Below are 22,425 nucleotides of genomic sequence, written 5' to 3'. Positions count from 1 at the left end.
AAATCCAGGAATCGACCCCCCCCCCCCCCCAACAGCAACTTACGCCAAGGCCCCCAGAGAGGCCGGTGAAGGAGGCTAAGTGCCCGTAGTGTGCTTTTGCTCCTGACTTGTTCCCAACCTACGTACAACTCTTATGGTCATTGACATGATAAACTAGATCTATTACCTCGCCCGTCATGGTCCACTTCATCAGGTACACGGGGTCGTACTTGACTGGCAGGGCGGCGGTGTTGCTGGGTTGGGCCATACGGAGAATCAGCTTCTTGCTGTCGGCGTTGTAGCGACCTAAAGTTGCGCATCAAACGATATCTTTTTATTGACATTGCTTATTTTGGTCAAAATACACACAAGCTTTAAGATAATGTGAGAAGCTTTTATCATTTCATACAATCTCCATTAACAAAGCTAAATATCGCCAAAAACTCAGCGTCACGTTTCAAGCAAACTCCGACCGAAATTTTTAGATCGCACGATCGTAATTTCACTGAAAATCTGCCCCGTCGCAAATTGGAATGGGCTCATTGTGTCGTTCCGGAAAGTTTAAGTTCTTGTCTTTTCTAGCTTTTTGGTACACAATTGACATTACGCGTGGGTTGTATTCCAAGGGACAAGCTAAAGACGCATGTCTAAAAATGTAATGACCGTACCATCCAGGTCCAGTTCCACTGTACCGTTCTTGATCGTGGCCACCACGGCACCGTTTCGTTTGAACTCCTTCAGGTGGAGAGTGAATCCATGACGATTTTTGTTATCGCCCCACACCTTCCCTTGAAGGTATATCCCGCTCTTCAGCATCTCGGGGGAATTTTCCCATGGATCTGTACCCAAGTACATGGGGCAAACAAACACATTTTGTCTTAAAATCATGAAGGACAAAGATAGTCTTTGTGTTACAACAATTTTCTTCAATCAATGACTGTTTTGTAAAGGTACAGTACATACCTCCCAAATTTTCGATGTCTACCAGCACATCTTTGTCACGGGGAATGACCTAGCCTCAATTCTCGCGAGAGAACACGAGACTATGTGCTGGAAGACATCGAAAATTTGGGATGTATGTACTGTATCTTGACAAAACAGTCATTGATTGAAGAAAATTGTAGTAACTGTATGCATACGTGACTGATGAACCTCTTCACCAAAGGTAGTCTTTATCTTTTTGCTGATAACATAATTACCATGTATACTATATTGTCTATCAGAGAAGGTGAAGAATAAATCTACATTAACTGGGAACAGAACTGCAGATGGAGATGGGTTATTGGTGGACGGCGACACAGAGAGATAGACGACAAAAGCATCCGCACTTCTTTTCTAATGAGGCATATAACCACTACCTTTGTGTACAATTTTACAGCATTCTCACCAGCCACACTAATTGTTACCTAGATCACTTGCATAACTCTGCAAAGAAATTTGAATCACTCCGCCTTTAGAATCACATGATACAAGAGTAAGGATTCACAGTTCAGCTAACGAATATACCATTACTTTGCCGAGCATGGGGACAACAGAGCAGAACAGATAACAATAACGGCCAGCATATCAAGTACATGCTTACTGCAGTGATTATAATGAAGATTAAGAGGATGATAATGATGATTATAACTACATTGTACCTTTGCAAGTTTCAGGAAAAACAGCCAGCGTCATGGCGGCATCGATCGTTGCGTCTGTCACCTTCTTCAGGAACAACATGTTCTGCTGGTTCAGGTGGTCAGTGTTGTCGCAGGCCTTGTGGTAACACTCCTGCATGTATCCTCTCAGTGGGCCTGGCGGGATGTTTGAAATAAAAATAGCATAGTTCTGTTTAGAAACACTTGTTTTGTTAGATTTGTTAATTGATTTTGTACCTAACTTGAACACAGTAGAAGATGAAGCTCAATTTGTCGTGGATTGTACTATTTTAGAACATTATCTAATATATATCTTACATTTTAGCTTTAATAACGTATACTGTATACTATTGTATAACGTATATTGTAATGTTACCAGGGCTAGCCCTTGATAATAGCCTCAGGCTAGTTGGGTAGCCCTGGCTGTATTTCTCATGATTATACAGCCGAATAAATCAAATCAAAATCAACGGACAGTTCTTACTATCGGAAACAAACTTGTATCAGTGAATGGTGCACCGGTCAAGTAGCAACCTACGGTACTAATACTTTAGTTTTCGTTAACCAAAGTTAAAGCATTAATAAGAAAAACGTAGAGTTTCTATTGGGTCTTCTGCCTGCATCTATATATAGGCATTCTCTCCGTTTCCTTTAACCACTGTTGGCCATCTTATGATCTAAAAAAAACAACTTAAATCTCAAGTACCAAAATGTATTGTCTTCTGATATCAAATGGAGCCTTCTAGGTTAGATAGGTACTTATTTTCACCTGATTGAGATGAAAAAAAAAGTGTCGTTAAGTGCCTGTTGTAAGACCAAGGGTACAGTATTGGTGACATGCATATGGCAGGATTCGAACCCGGGACCTCTTGCTGTTACGCCACGCGACCCCGCCACTGTTTTAACACTTTTACGATCTAGGAATACTCCAAACTTTTAAAGTACCAACCGGTATCAGTGATGTGGATGGCCCTGAGGTCAGAGTCGTATTGCCAGAAGCTGTAGTGGTCCCCGTAAGTCAGATCCCTGTAGACAGGCCAGTACTCGTAGTGTTCCTGTGTAGCAACGGGTGGCACTTGTTTCAAGGGGATGCGCATCAACTGAAGGAAGTGAAGAGCAACAACTGATATGTAGGTATTGTTATCTGAATAGAAGATGAACAGTATTTTGTAGTAGGATGTATACATATAAAGAGAGCTTAACTTTGTAGACTGTTAGATCTATCATTTTGTTGCGACCTGTACTAGTGAGTATATACGTATAATAAAAGTCTTCATTCATATACAATGTATTGGTAAATGGAGATCTGGTCTTTTGTATCACTACCATGATACTGGGAAATTGCTATCAGTGATATAATACCTTCGCCAGAAATTTATGTTTTCAGTTGTGCCATGGTGTAGTGGATATGGTGTGGGTCTGCATATATGTCAACAGCATAACTCGATAAGTTGTAGATAGTCTTTTAGTAATGCATAAATGAGATCATACAGTTTTCAATAGAGGCACTCTCCATAACAAGCCTTGATTATTTGGCGAAGGTGTGTAATGGAGGAACTCTAGTTTTTCATAGTTTCTTATTTCTTTTCATTTATCTATTTATCTATCAAAATTGTCCAACATGTTAAAACGCAGTGGAAGGTATAGCGGGACAGGTGTTCCTTTTCAAAGCCGCCATACCAAAAAGTAAAGTAAACACAAACAAATGCAAAGAATAGATTATAATTGATATGCATTTTATCAATTAATAATTCTTTTGTTTACTCACTTGGTCCTTATAATGCAGGAGTTGCAAATTACTCCAGCTTCGCATAAACTCTTGGTACAGAGGGCTGTCGTGGTCTCGTCCTACAAGAGTCACGAAATCCCCTTTGCGGTTGTGTGCGGTGATGGCGTTATAGGCGTCCTGTAGTCCTGGTGCCTGAAGTAGAAAAAGCATACATCGTGAGAGCATGGAAAATACCATAATTATACACTTCCCAATTTGTTTTTCAATAGAGATGGCAACCGCTAGGTGACCAAGACAGTTCGTTCAATGAATTTAGATTTAAAACAATATTGTTTTATATTTTTGTGTGTTTTGCTGTCTTTTGAATCATACTTTAAGATCTTGCATCACACTCCAAATATAGAATATAAAGGGGTCAAATAAAATCCCATTTTTGTCCCTCGACGGTTGTGCAGTGATGAGTTAGTAGTGGAAAGGGTAGCCTACATAGCAGGATCTCTGAGCCTTTTCTCGTCATTTCTTGGACTCATAAAAACAATATTACTGGCCATTTCTTTTTGTACCGAGTCGCTGACAGTACATTCGCAGATGGACACTGCATTCGTTACCCACTGTTAATACTGTTCATATATCTTACGCTAGTTCAACTTTATCCGCTGGATAACCTATATTCGTTGTCTTTAAGAGCATGGTAGTCCGGGATATCAAGTCGACGGACGGACTTAGCTTGAAACCATCTTTATTAGTCGACTTGATATAACGCTAGTTCACCTTTATCCGTGGGGTGACCGTTATCCGTTGTCTTTAAAAACAGCACATTTAGGAGTATCAAGTCTGCTGACTGTGGTTTCAAATTTGCAATATTATCAAAATGTTCCGATTTGAAACCACCGTCCGTCGACTTCATATCCTTAAATACGTTTTTCTTACAAACAACGAATATAAGTTACTGTCGGATAAAGGTGAACCAGCGTTATATCCCCCAATACCGTGTTTCAAATATAACGGACATAGGTTACCCAATGAATAAAGGAGAACTAGCATTATTCGTCGAGTAGTGTTCTCACGTTTTGAAAGTCGCCGAGAGGGAGTTTCTGGCTCTCCACGGAGTCGTTGAAGTTCAGGATGGAGTCTAGGATGAAGGCGCCCTGGAATTGAGCCGAGCTGATGCCCACAAACTTCAGGTACTTCACCAGGACTTCACTGACGTACGCACGGCTACCGCAGCCGAAGGTTCGGCAGGCCGATCCTTGTGTCGCTATGAAAACGATCACGGTAAAATCAGAAAACGTTGCGTGACACAAGTTGTGAGCTAGTATGGTCTACACATCGCTATGAAAACTCATCTCTGTTGATAGCGAAGACATGCTACAACGTTACATTTTTATCACACCTGCATAGGTAAAAATTTCAGGAATGAAAAGTATGATATAAAAGACACCCCAACACACAGGACGTAAAGAGAATAGTCCTGTGCATTATTTGTGTATGATTTGACTTAATAAACATGTGCGAACATGTGCGATCACGTCAACCGATGATATATGTTCGTCTGTATCTCTGTGGATCTGCCGCTACCAGCCCAAAGCTGCCTAGGCAGATCCGTGTAATGAGTTGTATCATTGGCAAATAAATAAAAATAAAAAAATTAAATAATTTCTGTTTTTCGTTTCCGCAAACAGTCCGACCGGGCTCCGGTTGGGAAATGTGACGTTATCATTTATTAGCTAATTGTATAGCAGCCCATGTGAGTAAAAATTACTTACTCGTATCTTTTTCCTCAAAGTCGAAGGCGGCGAAGATGATGGAGTTGTACTGTATGCATGTCCGGGCCGTGATGACGCGGATAGCCTCCAGTAGGGCGGCCATGCCGGATCCGTCAGCACACACGCCCGGCGTGTCCAGGTACGAGTCGTAGTGGGCAGCGATCAGGATCGGGCGGTCATTCTTAGTCGCCGCCCTCGTGCCCGGCCACACTCCGATAAGGTTCTTTCCCTTGACCTATTGAAGGTAAGGTGGAAAATTATTGACCATTTGAAGTGCCTCATACTCAAAACTATAGAAACACATGATATATAACAGAGACACATGAGTGACTGGAAGTATAGGCACTAAGTCAAAGGTGGTAGAACTAGTCATTAATCAGACAGCGTCGTCCAGGTCATGGAAGAGTCTACTGATTTACGGGAAGGTTTTGGTTTTAGCTGTTTGTCCGTGTTTTTCCAGTTATATTTCAATTCTGTTATTTACTTTACAAGTAGATCACATTCTTTTTTTCGATCAGTTTTTCGACTGCACATAGAGATCGGATATTTTAGATCTAGAGCAGACTATATATTATGAATAATGCCCAACAAGAAATCATGTTCTGACTATGCGGAGATAGACTGATATTATGTTAATTCATTTCTATTTTGAACACGAATATGAAATGTTGAACTGTAAATCACTGTGTGTACTATTAAGAAAGAAAGCCATCTGACCTCCTCCATCCTTCAAGACTTGAAAAACGGCTTAGGCCGAAAATGTAGCAAGGTTAAGTAAAGGTCGAAAATATTCCATGTTTCTTTTACCTTTGGGTTATCGGTGTCGAACGTATGGGTGAAGACCTGCAGATCGTGCTCTATGAAGGTGTCATAGACGTACTGCAGCGCGGACTGTTTCCCGATTTTCCCGGTGTGCACTAGGGGAAAGGGTATCGGATGTAGCCATATTCGAGCAGGGATATTTGCGTATTTGTAACAAATGCTAGCGAATGCAAACGGATTCGAGTTGGATCCCTAAAATATCCGAAATTTGGATTTTTGGGATCCGGAATGAAAAGACTCAAACATATCCCAAAATGGGATTTTCCACGGATGCGAAGTCGTTTTTTTAGGGATTTCTTTGAATACCTGGAATGATCGGATCGTAAAGAATCCCCAAACGGTATTTCCCTCGGATGCGAAGTCGTTTTTCAAAGGATTTCTTCGAATACCTGGAATGAACGGGTCCCAAAACGGCCTTTGCCGCGGATGCGAAGTCGTTTTTATAGGATTTTCTTCGTATATTTGTCATGGTCGGATCCTAAGAAATCCCAATGCGGCATTTGCCGCGGATGCGAAGTCGTTTTTTTAGGGATTTCTTCGTATGATCAGATCATAAAGAATCCAAAACGGGATTTTCTGCAGATACAAAGTCACTTTAATGAATTTTCCGCACATTTGACAAATCACAATATCATGTGTGCCCAATTACTTTCTTATAAAAGGCTAACACGATTTGAAATAGAAAAGAATGCACAGAATAATCTTATTCTAAACCAGTCCTGAGAAGAACTAAACGACGTAATGTCATCGAGGCCGAATCCTGTCTGCCACATGATATGTATACAGATACAATATTGCAACAAGAATGGGTTATAGCAGGTATGTACAGAGAGTCCCTGTTATCTAATTATGTTAAGGGAAAGTTTAATCCTTTAACCGCCAATATCACATGACTTCTTATACTTCCAAATAGAATATAGGATCAAACGTGAATACAATTTGACTTTTATGTAAAGCTGACATGGGAGTCTGTGGCTAATCTTGCTTCTACGAATATCTGTTTCTATTACAAATCAAAGTCTTCGCGATGTCCAACTCTAAGGAATTTCCACATCCGGCTACAGGATACAGATAGTGAATCCAGCTTGTAAAGTACAACTAACATGACTTATAGTATCAGTATGTACAGCTTCTCGCAACAGCACAAAGTCTCCTTTCTACTAGTGACAGTGCTTCGCTTCTTTTCAGGCTAGTTACGCCCTGATCCCTCCCAGCTCAATTCCTTCTGTGCCCTTCCTGTAGTCCAGTGTTCTCCCAGCTGTTGACACGGCCAGAGAATGTCGACCCGCCTTCTGAAAAAGAGAAAGATTAATCCCATCAAATTTTGAGATAGCTAAAGCATCCATGTTTGATGGATGCGTCCGTCAAAGTAATTAGGATGTATATGAAAAGAAATGGTGAATGGCTTGTTCTACAACAGGAACAAATGCATCTAATTGTGCAAGGTTGTGGTATCGCCACTATCACCGTTACATTCCGCATTATCATACCAAAAAAGTCCCCCGGGAGGGCGCGGCAGAAACAGTCTACTGAGTCTAGCGTTGCATAATTAGTGACAAGGTGTGATCTGCTTCCCCGGCCGGACTTTGCATTGTGTACGAGACGTCGCATATAAACAAACACGTAAACACCGTTGGAACAGAATGTTCCTATGCGAATAAACACCAGGCTTGAGACAAACATATGTGTATACAAGTACTCTTTTGATGATGATTCAAATTTTTCCCAAATAAGTCAACAGTTACTCAGCAAGTATCATGCTTGTGACTTGTGTTTTGTAAGGCTCCGTTATGTCGTTTTCTGATAAGTTTCTGATCAGCCCAAGCATACCAAAAGCGCTACTAACTACTTGCCAACAAGGAATGTAGTCACAAAGACGAATTCAAAGCGGGTATTGTTTGGAAACAATCATTGTATAAAACATACCTCGCCGTGAGATCCGCAGGACAGTGATGTAAAATAGCTCCAGCTAGGACGCCGAACTACAAAACAGGGCTGGCTGTTTCAGTCCCTCGATCGCCGTCCCGTCCGTCGACTGCCACTTGAGTTTGTTCACCGCCTCAACATCACCCTACTACAGAAGTTCACACACGTGTGTACAAATCCATATCCCGAGTTCAACGTTTCAAAACTCAAAGTTTGAGGTACAAAAAGATTGCGGTCCTCACGGACAACGCTGACTATCTCAGCTTTATTTTTAAACTGACTGATGTGCAGTCTGATTGGTCAGAGCGACAACGATTGGATTACCCACAATACACCGCCCCAATGTACGGATGCAAAAAATACAGAGTCGCATATTTAAGATATCCCAAGATTACCAACAATGCACTGCTCCAATGGAATCCCTTCCACTGGAGCAATCCACTGGAGCAGTGCATTGTTGGTAATCTTGCCACGAATGCAGAAAAAAACCATTTCGTATCCTTACGAATCCGAGTATCCTGGTATCTAGCGTAACGTGGATCGTCTCACTTGTATTGACATTACAAACTGTGGTGTCCGAGGTACAAAAAGGGGGAAAGATATGACCAATCTAAAAAATAAAATATATGCTCAAAAACAAGAGTGCTAGTCACGCATACATAAAAGTAAGTATCCTTCGTATGCTGTGTTAGCATCCGCCAATTACGTAAGCACACGAATTCCGTGTTTGCATTCACAGCGATTCACGGATGCCAACAAATGCGTTACGGATGTGTATGTGATCCGTGACTTTTGGTAATCTTGGGGATCCGTTAGCATCCGTCAGGATGTTGCGAATTCGTCTGCATCTGAACAGTTTTTGCTGATAAACAATTATCCTGCGGCGTATGCTTTTGTTTACGTTAAAAGTAAAGTATTCATACGAATGCAATGTTTAAATCCGTTAGTGACTTATAGATACCAACGAATGCGTTACGTATGTGAATAGGGTCCGTAATTTAGGAAGTATCCATACGGATGCAGTGTTAGCATCCGTCACGAAGCACGTAAGTATACGGGTTCCGTGTTTGCATCCACCGTGAGTTACGGATACCTACGAATGCGTTGCGGATGTAAGTGGGATCCGTCATTTTTTGGGATTCGTGATGGTTTTTGGGATCCGTCAGCATTTGTCAACATACGTCAGCATCCGTCAGGTGTTGCAAATTGTAATCCGTCAGCATACGTCTACATATTAGGTCCGTTCGTCTAGTGGTGATGATTGCGGTTGGCCGAGAAATGGTCCACAAGCATCTTCTGTAGGTTTTCCTTGGAACTCAGGCAGGCAACGGTACCTGTGTTATGTACGAATGAAGACCTTCATTGTACATATATACCCACTGGGTTAATTACAGGTCCACAACAAAAGATTAGTTGACAGATATATGGAATATATGCACTGTCAGCCAACACTAGGATCTTATAATTAAGGGTTAATGACCCTCCACGAGGTGTATATGGTGTCATAACGCCTGGTCCTTTGCTATAACCACCGAATAAAACCACCGAGTGAGCGAAGCCATGCCTGTACTTATTCCCCTATCTTGGCAGATAGACGATTCCTGGATATCTCATTCTGATTGGCCAGCGTCCTGTTTGTCTGTCCTTCTGATTGGTTTAAACTTTCAAACGTCTTTAATGCACACGTGCGATAATCAAAAATTTAATGCACGGCTGTTACGGCGTCATAACCAGCATGAAATGGGGCCGTCTGATTAGCCCACGTCCCCTGGCTATATGATAATTCTACTAAGTGAATTCTACTTCTTCTCGCTTCTTTGTGATAGTGGAAAGGTAGATACAGACATGTTTTACAATCAAGGCTTGTCGAAATTCATTAGGAGTATGAATGTTACTTAGGTGTAAGAAGTAGAGAAACATTAGCCTAGGTACCATCCAGAAAGTAGTTTGCTCAGGCGTTCATTATATACTATATACAGTCGCTTAGCTCTGACATTCATTATACATTGATACATATCGCTTCTCTGCTGTTCCGTCTGGATAGCAGAAGCGAACATAGGAGCGAACTACTATCCGGATGGTACCCAGGCTAAGGAAACATAGGTTCCATCAGACTGTAAAGTTCATTTCGCACCTCGGGACGGGTCATTAACCTTCACACATACAGGGCTGGAGGCAGACATGGTTTGTAGCAGACTACTACGTTTGCCTGACTCGACTTAAAAAGGTTACCTCCCACCCTTATCAGGCAATGAACTGAAATGTTCAAATGTCAGAAGTCTCACCACATTTGGTGGAGTATAGAATAGATAGCTGTAAAGCTACCCAAGATTTGCACATTTATTTAATCCTGAAAAGAAATTCAAGACCAAACAAAAGATACCAGTGCAAGGCTTTCAAATGTGGTCTTACTGGTGAAAAATGAGTTAGAGGGGTCTTAACTTATTAATTTACTTATAAGAAGCATTAGTACAAAACCAGCTATTGTAATCTACTAGACTAGTGAAAAAATGAGTTATAGGGGCGCTATCTCATTAATTCACTAGTAAGAGAATCTGGTGAAATAATGTGATAACCATTGTGATAACCGTTAACACGCGAAAAAGTAGTTATCACGGATTTCGACTGGACAACATTTTTTAACAAAATAAATGTGATAGATAGTCTGAGCTGTTACCCAGGTTGTAGCATGGCGTGCCAAATAACCCCATGATTGGCCTTGCACTGTTCCAAAGCATGCAAAGTAGCCTTTGTTGTGTACCCCACCTAGCAATTTTTTCTTGACCATGTACCAACAAATGGGTCTAACATTACATCTCGGGGTCATGTATGCACGATTTTAGTTTTTTGTTGCTCTGGCCGGACATCCATCGGATCTCGACAAGCAATCCTAACCTATATAAACGCTATCTGGAAACTGCTCGTAGTTGAATGATACGTCTCTTCTGGGACTGCAGTGGAGTTTAGACCCAGAGTCTGTACTTACATGCAGGACTATCGACTTTTAAAGGTCATGAGACCAATTAAGGCGGCCTTGTGGTAACTATCTGATCTGGTTCCACCCCTTTTTGCAACAAGAATAACGTGACTACTAGCATCAAATTAGTGTGAGAGAAAATCAGATTCCTACAGTCTGGACCATATCATGAAATGGGAACAATTAGCCAATAGTAGCTTAGGTTTGCAATTGAAAGGCTAATTGTTTCAGTAAAGTTGTCAATTTTGATACTGGTTCGAGAGTTGCGCATTCTTCAGCAATGTGCACCCTCCACTTTCGCTCCTTCAAAATGATCTGAATTGTATCAGGGTTTGTTTGCATTTTACTTTAGAATGCCTTCACTCGCTGAGAATAGCTATCGATAGTTTAGCACATCTCGTCATGTCAACAAGTTTTCCCCCCCTCCTAGACTAGTATTACGCACATACTTGATCCAAATGTACTTACCAACCATGGCCACCAACAGGAACACAACCGCCAGCCGTTTGTTGAGATCCATGTTCAGATGTCCAAGCTTCAGTACCGACGACTCAGAACATTCACCACGCTCAAAATGAACGTTTCTGTCCGTCTCCAGACATACGTGCTGAACCCTCGGGTAGGCACGAAGTCTCTGCAGTCGGGGACTGAAAGTTGAAAATCCGGTCTTTTCGATTGGCTTGCTTTGCTGATAAGTCAAGCATGCAGAGAACGGGCGTTTGTGTAGAAGAATTATACACTGTCCTAGCATTATATTTACCTTCGCCAAGAAGGTTAACGTTTTCGGTGTATCTATCTGTCTGTTTGTGTCTGTATGTATGTATGTATGTGTGTGTGTGTGTGTGTGTGTGTGTGTGTGTGTGTGTAAACAGCACACATGTAATTCTAGATCTAGAAGCCTTGGTTGAGGTTTCGTTTCCCTACTGCATACTGCACAGCCCAAAAATATGATACCTACAGTATCATAAGTGTGCGATAGGGAAACCCTCGGTTTACTTGTCATATTTTGGCGGGAGGGTGTGTGTGTGAACAGTTCACAAATGGTAGACGTTATGTTTCTGCCTCAATAGTCCCTTGTCTTAAGCTCAGGAGCCGTAAAGGTTGGGGGTCATTGGTTGGCACGGGTCATATAGTTGGTGAGTAGATGAAAGATATAGACTCCAAGAACTCGTTCAAGTGTATCTTAATTAACAATTCATCAACAAAACACTTAAGAGATCTTATAATGGAATTTCAACAGTATTTATCTTGTTATTATCAGTCATTAAATTCAGAGCTATAAAGAGATGCAAAGACTTCTCTAAAACTAATTCAATTTCATGACACTATTTTAATGTATTGTGCATTTGAGTGACATCCACATCTGTACACAATTCTGCAATGTGTTATTACCTTTAAGAGTAAACAATACGCATTGGTTAATGGATCTCGATGTATTAGATATATTCCGTTGGTCATACAATTACATTCTTAAACACATTCTAAAGCGCATACGATACTATGCTCATGAGAAACATTGACTAGGGATAAGTTGCAACATTACAATTTTATTATGGTTACATTCATGATTGTTTCGTAACGGGAACAAACAAAAATGGATTAGGTGTGTCAAAATTTCAGTTTTTGCATTGTTGACGATTTCTTTTTATCAAATATCTGCTAGTGAACCATTATAAGCCTCAGCCCCCACTTTTCTCTGTATTTAACCATTAAAGATAATGTTTCTATAACTAATGATTTTCGGAGGTGTCGTCTATGTCACGACGTTGATCGAGGTCTTCTCCGTCATCTGGGTGAAGGGTCTGTAGTTGCGCCTATAAACAAGAAGAGAAGAAATTGTCAAATGCTATCCTTGAGGAATTGAGAATTAAGAAAGTCGTGTAAGAGTCTATAGTCTCTATACATTGTTCTTATATCCGGATATCCAAACCTATTATAAAGCGAGCAAGCGAAAGAGTTAGGCAGTTATGATGATATTTGATACCAAGCTTAAGATGTCTCAATCCAACTACTTCAAATTGAATCTTATGAAAACATCGCTATTGTGACATTGTGTCTGACTACATGAAATACAAAACTCTCCACTGTATTTCAACAGGTTAGAATCATACCAAGAAGTGTGTGACAAACGTTTTATGTTACTTACTTTACGTAGCACAGGTAGACCCCTATAGCGATCAGCACTACCAGTGTGATGACGAAGATGACGGCCAGAGCTGTGTTCGACTGTCGGAGTCCTACTGTCGGGTCTGTGGGGATGAAAAACGGAAGGGTTATATATTAATTCAAAACGTTCATTTCGACGATAAGTGATAGCATAGTATAGATGTAGATCATAGGCGACCAATGATGTCCCACCAAATTGTTGATGCCTACAGTACCTTACCATATTGACTGATCAATTCACAAGCGATTTGATTCTTCAAATGAGATTTTGCCAGGACTAATAAAGTAGATTTTTACGCATGAGGGTTTCTGATCTGAAATACATAGATAGATTACACACCAACAAGATGGTCAATTGATGTATTCAGTAAATACCGATACACGATGCTTGTAATAAAGCAATGAGGTACTGTATGCCTACATTTAATGATTTTGAATGATAGAAAATGTAATGAAATGCATGGTTATCCTTACCCTCTGAGTAGGCGATGTTGAACTCCTCCTTAACCTGCATCCCATTTACGGAACCATAGTACACCAAACCTCCGGGGAAACCTACAACCTGAAAATATCAACAGTAAGAGATTAAAGCCTTGTAGAGAGGATTAGGTAAAAAAAATCCCCGCTATTGGTAAGAAAGAATTTCAAATACACTCATATTCGTCATGTGATACAACGTTATCTCCAAGTAACATCTGTGCGATATCATCATCATCATTATGCAATAGGTTATATTTTAAAGCTCAGTCAGTAGTAGTCTCTCCACCTTCTATATTAATGTGGTATCTCACTGCACTTGGGGCACCGGTGAGGCACTGCGGGGTTCGAAAGATACTCAACGAATTTCAGAGATAAAGAACAAATTTTCTTAAGTTTTGTGTATTTTGTTGTCTTCTGGGTCATACTTTAACGTATTACGCAATATCTAAATTATTAAAAAAAAACTGAGAAAACAACAAAACTGTGCCGCAGTGAACGAACCCCACAGCGCTACACTGGTGTCCCAAATGCAGTGGGATACCACCTTTATCAATGTCTCCTCCAGTATCTAACCTTCATATTTGACGTTATTGGTTTGACCTTTGACCACTGATTTTGTTCATGACGCCTCAGTTTACATACAGTACATGTATATACTGTATGTTATCCACTGGTTGCCTATACTCTTACTGAATGTAACATGTTTTGTTTTGTTTTCATGTATAGTGGGCCCTCTTGGAAATTAACTCCCAATAAGTTGAAGGGGCAATCCACTTGTCTTGAAATTGATAAATAAATAGAATGTCTGAATGTAGAGGATAGTGCTTACCTCCCCGTTCACGGTCCACCTCTGTAGTAAGGCCGGGTCAACCATCGCTGTGGCCTTGGTCGTGTGACTAGGCTCGGCCAGACGGAGGACAAGTCTCTTGTTTTCAGCGTTGTACCTTCCAACAACTGCAGGAGGAAAATGTGCAGAATATAATGTATGATTACTGTGTGATGTAGAAGAAAACTAACAGATCTACACTTTCTGTGTATACATCTATCGGCATGTTTATATCGTGGTCAAGAGATTGCTAGACGGAAGGTTGTTCCATCGCTTTCAATGATGTGATTTTTTGTGTGATTTTATCCACCAGACTAGTTGACCTTTATGATGCTTTTTGGAGTGCAAATTTTGAATCCACCATTGGCGATAAGTCAACCTTTTTTTGTTGATTAAAATTGAAATGCAAAATGCATATAGTGGTCTGCAATCTAGCAAACATCCGACATCGTCATCACTTCTGAAAAAGGAAAATTTGATTAAAACTGGCAAAGAGAAAATAAGTCAAATGACAAATAGTAACGCTACAGCATTTTAGGTTTGGTAGTCCAGGAGGGAAACGTTTAAAACAGTTTATACAGTTTAAAAACATTCGTTTATATCAGAGCTGTCAATAAAAATTGTATTTGTACATCTTATATTCTTCATTCTTAACCTGATTTAAAGCTTACCAAGGGTCTTCATTTGGGTATCCTGACAACAATCAACACTGACTTTACAAACCCACCCTGCGTAATACAATAAAATCAAAGAAGTCAATCACGCAAAATGCTGCTCGCTACGAATTACATGAATTAGAAATCCAACGCCTTATTACGGAAAAGCCACATGTAGGCCCTCATTACCATCTAGCGGTACTTGGATCTCCGAGTTCTCCATCACAGCCTCCACTGCACCGTTAGGTTTGACCTTGTTGATGATGACGGCGAAGGAAAATGTTTCCTCTTCTCCCGCGGCAGTCATTCGCCATGACTTCCCGTCAAGAACTATACCACTCTTCAACAGATCAGGGGATTCCGTGTCAGGATCTGAAACAACGAGAAGACATACAAGTATGTGAGTGGAGACTGTGCGTCCAAAGCTATGATGATAATGGCCTAGCTTGACTAAAATTGCGCTCCTATCGATCGGCCTTACACTCGTTGAGGGGGTCATTAAGCCCATCCAGCGAGAGTTTGTGTAAACACAGGCCAGATAATAGCCGTGGTTTTCTTTCGCTCGGTGCTCTTTTTCTCCTTTTGTCTAAGACATGTATGGGTAAGAGTTATGGAAATGACGGTAAGAATGGTGTGCAATCAACAATATAATTTTGAAAGTGGAACGCCGCATGTGCTGATTTTGCGGAAACATACAAGCCTATTTGGTACAACGCCAAAACGCTAAGATCAATTAAAAGAAAGCCTTGTAACACCAATCTTACTGAGCCTGGCCTGTATGTCTTGTGAAAGTAGAGCAACAACTAAAATAAGTTTTTCTTTGACTACCAATCGTCAGCAGAAAGACAAGTATTTATTGTTCGTCTACAAATGTTTCATACTCTGACAAAAAAGGATTGTTACCAAGACACTTGTCAGGATACGTTGCCATCTGCATGACTGCCGTGATGGTGGCATCTGTAACCTTCTTCAGAAACGCCATGTTGTCTGCAGTCAGGTGGTCCGTGTTGTCACAGGGCTTGTTGTAACATTCATGCATGTATCCGCGCTCCTGGACTGGAATGACAAATTACACATCACGAAGGGATATCTTTAGTGACTTGATTTGACAATACTACATGTGTGTATCCATAGATGAAAAAAGGACTGATAAAAAAGAACCTCCGTGGACAACCACATAAATTTTGAATAGTTTTCTTTTACACAACTAGTTAGTCTTTCGAGTCTATCAGACGTCTTCCTCTGAGCTTCTAACTCGAGTTCTGCTTCTCGCTGCTATACGTAGCCGACGTAGGTGGCGCTTTTGTGTCGAGAACACAATCCCGAACGTGGCTAAGTTTGTATTCCCCCTCGTCACGGTTCATAACTGGGGTTGACTTCCAGAAGTCATTAGTTAAGATTTAATCACTTGTGTGAAGGAAAACTATCCTAATTGACCTACCAACCTGATGAAATTATTTTCATGGGCACTTTCAGTAACTATTCCAAGCGATATACGTATCGACTTAGAGATATTGGATGCCAACAGGTTGCTTTTACACGTGCATGGTTGGAAACTTATATTTGGTATACTTATAATCGCAAGTATTTTAAACGTACTGCTCACATGAACAAAGATCAATCTAGGCTCACCGGTGTCAGTTATGTGGATAGCCTTGAGGTCAGAGTCGGTGGTCCAGAAGCTGTAGTGGTCTCCCCTGGTCATCATGGTGTACACGTCCCAGTATGGGTCTGTTTGTGCGGGGAGGTCTTTGTCTGGCATGTGCAGCAGCTAAGAAAGAAAAGAAACAAGAGAAACGTTATTGAAACACCGATTCCTTTTGTTGATTTACTTGTTTATTCGTCTGACAGGTGCAGTGGCAAAGTCGGTTGGTCATGAATGAGGTTTCAATGTTCATACCAAAAGCTTTAAAGTGGTGCACACTGCTCTCTCTGCTTAGCAATCAGCTTTTGGGAAATATTTTGACAGTTGAACACACACAACACTACTACAGGACCAGCCCCCTTTTTGTAATGTACAAGTGAGTAATAAATGTGGCCCAATGGTCAGCGAAACGTTGTTGGGCGCTGCTCTATGTACCATCTGGTGCAGGATTGGCTTTTATCTTTGAGTTTGCTACACGCCCGTCGGTATTACAACGTAACGCACATTGAATCCTAAGGTGAGGTAGCGCACGTTACTTCCCTGGTAACCGCAGGAGACAGTAGTATGTTTAACAATACGTGTCACAGAAGTGTTCAGTGTAGGAATTTCAGTACAAAGACAATGCTTTTTTGCTTTAATATTCACAACCATATGCATCTAAAAGTGTTTTGTTACCTGGTTTTTAAACCTGATGTCAGGAAGTGACTCCCATGCTGAGATGAAGGTCTGGTACAGGGAAGAGTCAAAGTTCCGCCCGACCAGAGCGATGAAATCACCCTTATTTCCGTCAGCCTTTATCCGAGTGTACGCTTCTTGAAATCCGGGGGCCTAGAGAAAATTACCAACATATAAATTAATACCACTTATGGCTACGTTCCTCAATGTACGATCGTAGTTCAATGTGCCATTTTCTGTTGAGTTCTACTCTATTAGACATCCACTGAACTGTGCAATGTCATGTGCTATTTGAGTCCAGAGGCTCAGTTCTTTATCTTTAGACAAAATCTACATGTATAGTATATGCGATCCCAATAAGAAAGTAATTTCATTTCTCTGGCCTTTGCTTATCGCCTTGGCCATCAGCGTTCTTATTGTTTTAGGTAAGTTTAAAGTTTAGATATACGGCATTAACTATTAAGTTTTTATATCATTTGACCTTGATATGCAATGGTTTTCGTTTTGGTGGCAAATATTTTTTTTCTTTTGACGTCAGAAAGAAACGACGTCGTGAGTGAGGTCTTAGATCGTCCGAGTCATACCTAAAGCTTTAAAAACGGTACATACTCTCTAGATCTCTTCTTAGCACTTAGCATTTGGGAAGGTGTAAATATGAGCCCCCTTGCAGCTTGTTACATATCGTACCTCCTTGAAGCGTTCTTCGTCAGGGATCCGTTGACTGTCCTCTGTACTGTTGAAGTTCATGACCGAGTCTAGCACGAAGGCTCCCTGGAAGTCGCTAGAGGAGATCCCAAGACTTTTGATGTAAGGAATGAGGAGTTCCTTCAGGTAGTTGGCACTTCCACAGCCGACGCCATGGCAGGCAGCGTGTTCCAGACTGGCCTCTGAAAACGTAGAAATTGATACTGAGATACTGGTACTTCGTAGCCTGGAGTCCACTCAGATCTGAGGTTGGGTCGCTCACCTGATCACTCTATTCCAGACATATTTTTTTAGTCCGAAGTGTGACTTTCTATAGGAGTAAAAGAAAAAAAACTAATGCAGGAGTGGTATTTTTCCACATCCAGTCACTTTTAAAAAGTCAAATGAAATACGCCCTATCATATCTACGTATGGTTGTTTGTTAGCAATGCCTCTGGGACGTTAAATGGTGTACTTAGGTTTTCCGTGTAAAAGGTTGTACTTTTGGTGTGTCACCATGTTTATGTGTGTTCTGTGTCCATACGTTTACGTATTCGAATACACTGTAAGTAGCCGTGAGTGGCAGGAAGTGAGTGGGGATATTGTCTTTCAAGTTCAAACTTGAGGAAGCAACAAGAAGAGAATTCAGAGCTGGTAGAACTAGTCGCCTATCAGACATATGACAGACATCCCAGGTCTGGACGGTCAACGGAGGACGCTTCAATCCTATCAGGTATACCGCCTGGTCTATCTGTTTGTGTTTTCACAGTTATACATTTTCCACATGCTAGTTTCCCACTGAACTTACGTTCGTGCACCTCGAAGTCGAAGGCTGCGAAGATGACGGAGTTTTCCTGCATGCAGGAGCGGGCGGTGATGATCCGTACGGCCTCCAGTAGAGCCGCCATCCCCGAGCCGTCCGCGCTCACTCCCGGGGAGCCCCGGGCCGTGTCGTAGTGAGCGGCCACCATGACGGGCCGGTCATCTGCCGTCCCCGTCTTCAGGCCGGGCCAGGTCCCGATGATGTTTCGTCCCTTGACCTGGAAACAACAATCGATGGCCCTCGTTTTGAAATATGTCCAAACGCAACAAAAATGTCATGGAAGCTCATCTGTGTTGGTCGTAATCATAATACAATTAAATTAAATGCTAAGATCATCAGTATTTATCCCGAAGAAGGCGTCAGTGGTCGCTGAAAATTTGGTCCGTGTATACCTTTGTCCAGAATAAAGAGTAAAGAGTTAACCAACGACAACCTGTTTGTACATATAATGACAACCACAGACAACTTTGTACAACACAAACTCTGTGAGTTCGTATACACATGTTTTAAGAAAAGGGAAGAGTCATGTAAACGTTAGATATAGTGATAGCATAGTTGCAGATGTATTGTTTATTCAATTGTAATACTACATGTTATAGTACTTAGTCTATTATTATTAGTATCCCATCATGGGATTTGCTGCATTTAGTCCACATGGGCAGGAACATGCAAATAAAGATCATGAATAAAGTTAAGCATTGTACTACTCAACAAAAATGACATAGTTTTCCAATCGTGACTCTCCATAATCTTCCTCTGTATAAATGCCCGACTACGTACTAAAGGCGTAATGCTAACTTTGACCTTAAATGATTGTATTGTACCTTGGTTGTATACATCTTTGGAACATGGTGAAACCGTGTATGTTTAAGACATTTTTGGGTCATCTTTACACTCGACAAACATTGTCGTTACAAAAATAGCTATAATGTGCATATTTATAAGTTAAATTATGGTACCGTCTTTTACCGAGTGCATCTATTTAATCTTGACGAAATATTTTTAAAACATGTCACAAAAGTGTTCTCTACATTTTTACTTTTTTCCAGACGCACATCTATTTAACATTGGCAAAATAATGGGTAATTCATATTGTTCTCGGGTTTGCGACATTCCGTCCTATCCATAATGTAACACCACATCAACTGTTTTAAAACTACTTATATCTACAACTTACCCCCTTGGTGTCCGTGTCGAACATCTGTGAGAAGACTTGTAGGTCGTACTTCTTAAACTGCTCCGTGATGAAGATGACGGCATCCTCCTTACCCTCGGGGTTGGTCACGTGATGACGGTCAGACGAGAAGTGATTGTCCAACAGGTGACGTAAGCTATCTGCAGAGCTTTCATAGGTGATTCCTGATCCTGTGGGGAAAAAACAGTGTAATGAAACAAGATATAGTTTTTTTGTATAAGGTCACAGCAGGTAAATTTTTTGGATGACATCAGCGCGCGCATTAATTTTCGCCTGATTTCAGAAAAAAAAGATTTTTTTCTTCTGCAGGGATGGTCAACATGACGACAAAGTACCAAAATGAGCAAATATATTGTGTTGTAGGCTAATAATTGTACTTGTGGAAGTGACACTTGCGAGTTACCTAGGATTATAGATGTAGAAATGAAACGTATTGGATAGTTGTAAAAGTGACACCAATATGGAAGCCATGAGTGTGGTTACCAACTTTGTTGGCGATGCCAGTCTACCACACTAATGTCACTTTTACCACACCAGTACATGTCTTAGATACAGGAATGAATGCCTTGTTGGCTCTGATAGCATGTTTGGTCCCTTTAATTCTGTTTACAACAGTCATCACAACTTTATGGTGCCTATTTTGAAAATGTAGCCATCTTGTTTTTTTTCACCCATCTTGTTTTTTTTAATTTTAGATTGCACTAATTTTGCAGTCTGCAGAGGATGTCATCCATAAAATTTACTTGCTGTGGCCTAATGATACAAGATGTAGTTTTTCTTTACATGCGGATGATGCCAAAGCGTACGTCACATTTCCAAACTGGAGCCAGGTCGGGCAGCTTTCGGGAACGAAAAGTATGATATAAAAGTACACAAGACGTAAAGATAATAGTGATGTGTATAATTTTACGTAAACATTTCTAGTTTTCTTTTTTTACAAACATCCCGGCCGGACCCCGGATTGGAATGCAAAATAAAGGCATAGAAATGCATTGCCAAATATGTCGAACCGATATTGTCATGCTCTGTATAATTGGTTGAACTACTAACTGTGAATTATTGTCAGGATTGGCGCATTGTCATAGTCTAAATCACATTTCATTTTATTTTACAACTGTTTTGGGCCTGTCGAATAGGGTATGGGACGGAGAAGTTTGCATTAAAGAGTCAGTTGTAAAACTACGACACTAGATTACACAAAGAAGTAGCCCCGATCAAAGGGTGCAGACAACATGTAAACAACAACACATATTACATGTCGCCTGTCCTAACCTTACAACTTTGATTCCACCTCTTTTCTTACATCTTATGAAATCTTGTAAATCGATACAAGTCAGATCAAAGAAATAATTGGCATAACTTGACAGATTCTGTTCACATTCATGCAAAATAACAGGTGCAGGTGGAACCTGTCTCTCATAGACTGCATTAATTTGTATGCCTAATTCCCAGTCACGATTCAGGTGAGAACAGACCAAATTTATTACACCAACATATTCCACCGATAAAGATTATAGTCAAGACAGCTCGAAAACGTCCTTGTTAAATAGAAATAATAACTGGTTTGGGGACCGAAGCTACATTTAGTCGCTCATACGTTTCGTTTGAAGACAACTCATAAGCAAACTCACCTGTACTTTTGGCCACAAACCATGAGTACGCAAGAAGCAAACTGGCTATCCATAGACGCATCTTGGACTTGTTCTTCTTCTGCCTTGTTTTTATGCCGGATTCTGTGGTTTCGCTACGTTCTGCTTGCCTTGATGAGAAAAGCGATGAAAGCCTGAAACGTCGCGACGCGCGCTTGCGATGGAGTCTCATCTTCTGGTGAAATGTAGCTGGCTATCATAAGAACCGGTTTTTCTTGTCCATTGGATGATACGGGGGGTGTAATTAGTGTATTTACATGTAAATACGAAGCTGACATACTAGTAGTTCAACATTGGTTGGTCGGCTGCGGCGCAGGTTTCATCCATTCGAACTAACCTGGTCATATTTAGTGTGAGTTTGTCATCACCTCACCTCATACCTGGATGTAAATGTGCACACAGACTAGTAGGAGTTAATGATTATATTATACTAGTATTTGTACATGTATGTGTGATGGCTGATCACTCTTTTTAGAAAACAAGATTTTGCTGACAGTGATGTCTTTTCAAACCCTTAGGAATCCAAGGATAGGCTAGGCTTTCTGCTTGTTTTTGGCATGCGCATCTTAAAGGCGTCTTTATTAGACTCAAATTTCTGCCGGTATTTTGTCACATTTCCTTTTTGTCCACCAGTTTGTGCCCAAATGGAAACCTGACAAAATAGGAAGCCAAACAAAAACGGCTAAAGACACACCAAAAACAAGCCAGCGCTTAACCTCTGCTTGGAAAGTACGCTAGAAAGTCACCATTCACTTCGGCAACTGTGGAACTCTTTTAAAAAATCAAACAA

General features: G+C 40.9%; 2 protein-coding genes across 2 annotated transcripts in view; both read right to left on the bottom strand.

Annotated features, from left to right (window-relative positions):
- Positions 1-11,495, bottom strand: part of LOC118416790 — a 12,886-nt gene extending 1,391 nt beyond the window's left edge. The window contains exons 1-10 of the mRNA XM_035822038.1: positions 11,305-11,495; positions 9,114-9,193; positions 5,919-6,023; positions 5,112-5,346; positions 4,413-4,603; positions 3,385-3,537; positions 2,566-2,716; positions 1,620-1,772; positions 648-818; positions 167-285 (exon numbers count right to left, since the gene is read on the bottom strand). Coding sequence (XP_035677931.1) covers positions 167-285; positions 648-818; positions 1,620-1,772; positions 2,566-2,716; positions 3,385-3,537; positions 4,413-4,603; positions 5,112-5,346; positions 5,919-6,023; positions 9,114-9,193; positions 11,305-11,356 — 1,410 coding nt within the window. The 5' untranslated portion in view covers positions 11,357-11,495. The remainder of the gene's footprint in view (positions 1-166; positions 286-647; positions 819-1,619; positions 1,773-2,565; positions 2,717-3,384; positions 3,538-4,412; positions 4,604-5,111; positions 5,347-5,918; positions 6,024-9,113; positions 9,194-11,304) is intronic.
- Positions 11,496-12,146: 651 nt separating this feature from the next.
- LOC118416789 lies at positions 12,147-21,863 on the bottom strand. The gene is made up of 12 exons (XM_035822036.1): positions 21,618-21,863; positions 19,969-20,156; positions 18,777-19,008; positions 17,972-18,171; positions 17,285-17,437; positions 16,597-16,735; positions 15,868-16,020; positions 15,154-15,336; positions 14,312-14,436; positions 13,477-13,564; positions 12,983-13,085; positions 12,147-12,650 (listed from the first exon to the last, which is right to left on the bottom strand). Exons 1-12 carry the CDS (start codon positions 21,805-21,807, stop codon positions 12,590-12,592), a joined length of 1,815 nt encoding a protein of 604 aa, XP_035677929.1. The 5' UTR covers positions 21,808-21,863; the 3' UTR covers positions 12,147-12,589.
- Between the last annotated feature and the right edge of the window lie 562 nt (positions 21,864-22,425).

The sequence above is a fragment of the Branchiostoma floridae genome, chromosome 5 (assembly GCF_000003815.2).
Source record: "Branchiostoma floridae strain S238N-H82 chromosome 5, Bfl_VNyyK, whole genome shotgun sequence".
Classification (NCBI taxonomy): Eukaryota; Metazoa; Chordata; class Leptocardii; order Amphioxiformes; family Branchiostomatidae; genus Branchiostoma; species Branchiostoma floridae.
The sequence above is the reverse complement of the archived record's forward strand: the minus strand, read 5'-3'. Positions and strand labels throughout refer to the sequence as shown.

Bases quoted from the DNA above. Each gene is read 5' to 3' on its own strand.
- LOC118416789 (XM_035822036.1), bottom strand. From the start codon at position 21,807: ATGAGACTCCATCGCAAGCGCGCGTCGCGACGTTTCAGGCTTTCATCG. The intron at 20,157-21,617 runs GTGAGTTTGCTT...TTTTCCCCACAG, and splicing joins GTTTGTGGCCAAAAGTACAG to GATCAGGAATCACCTATGAA. The intron at 16,736-17,284 runs GTAACAAAACAC...TTTCTTTCTTAG, and splicing joins ACATCAGGTTTAAAAACCAG to CTGCTGCACATGCCAGACAA.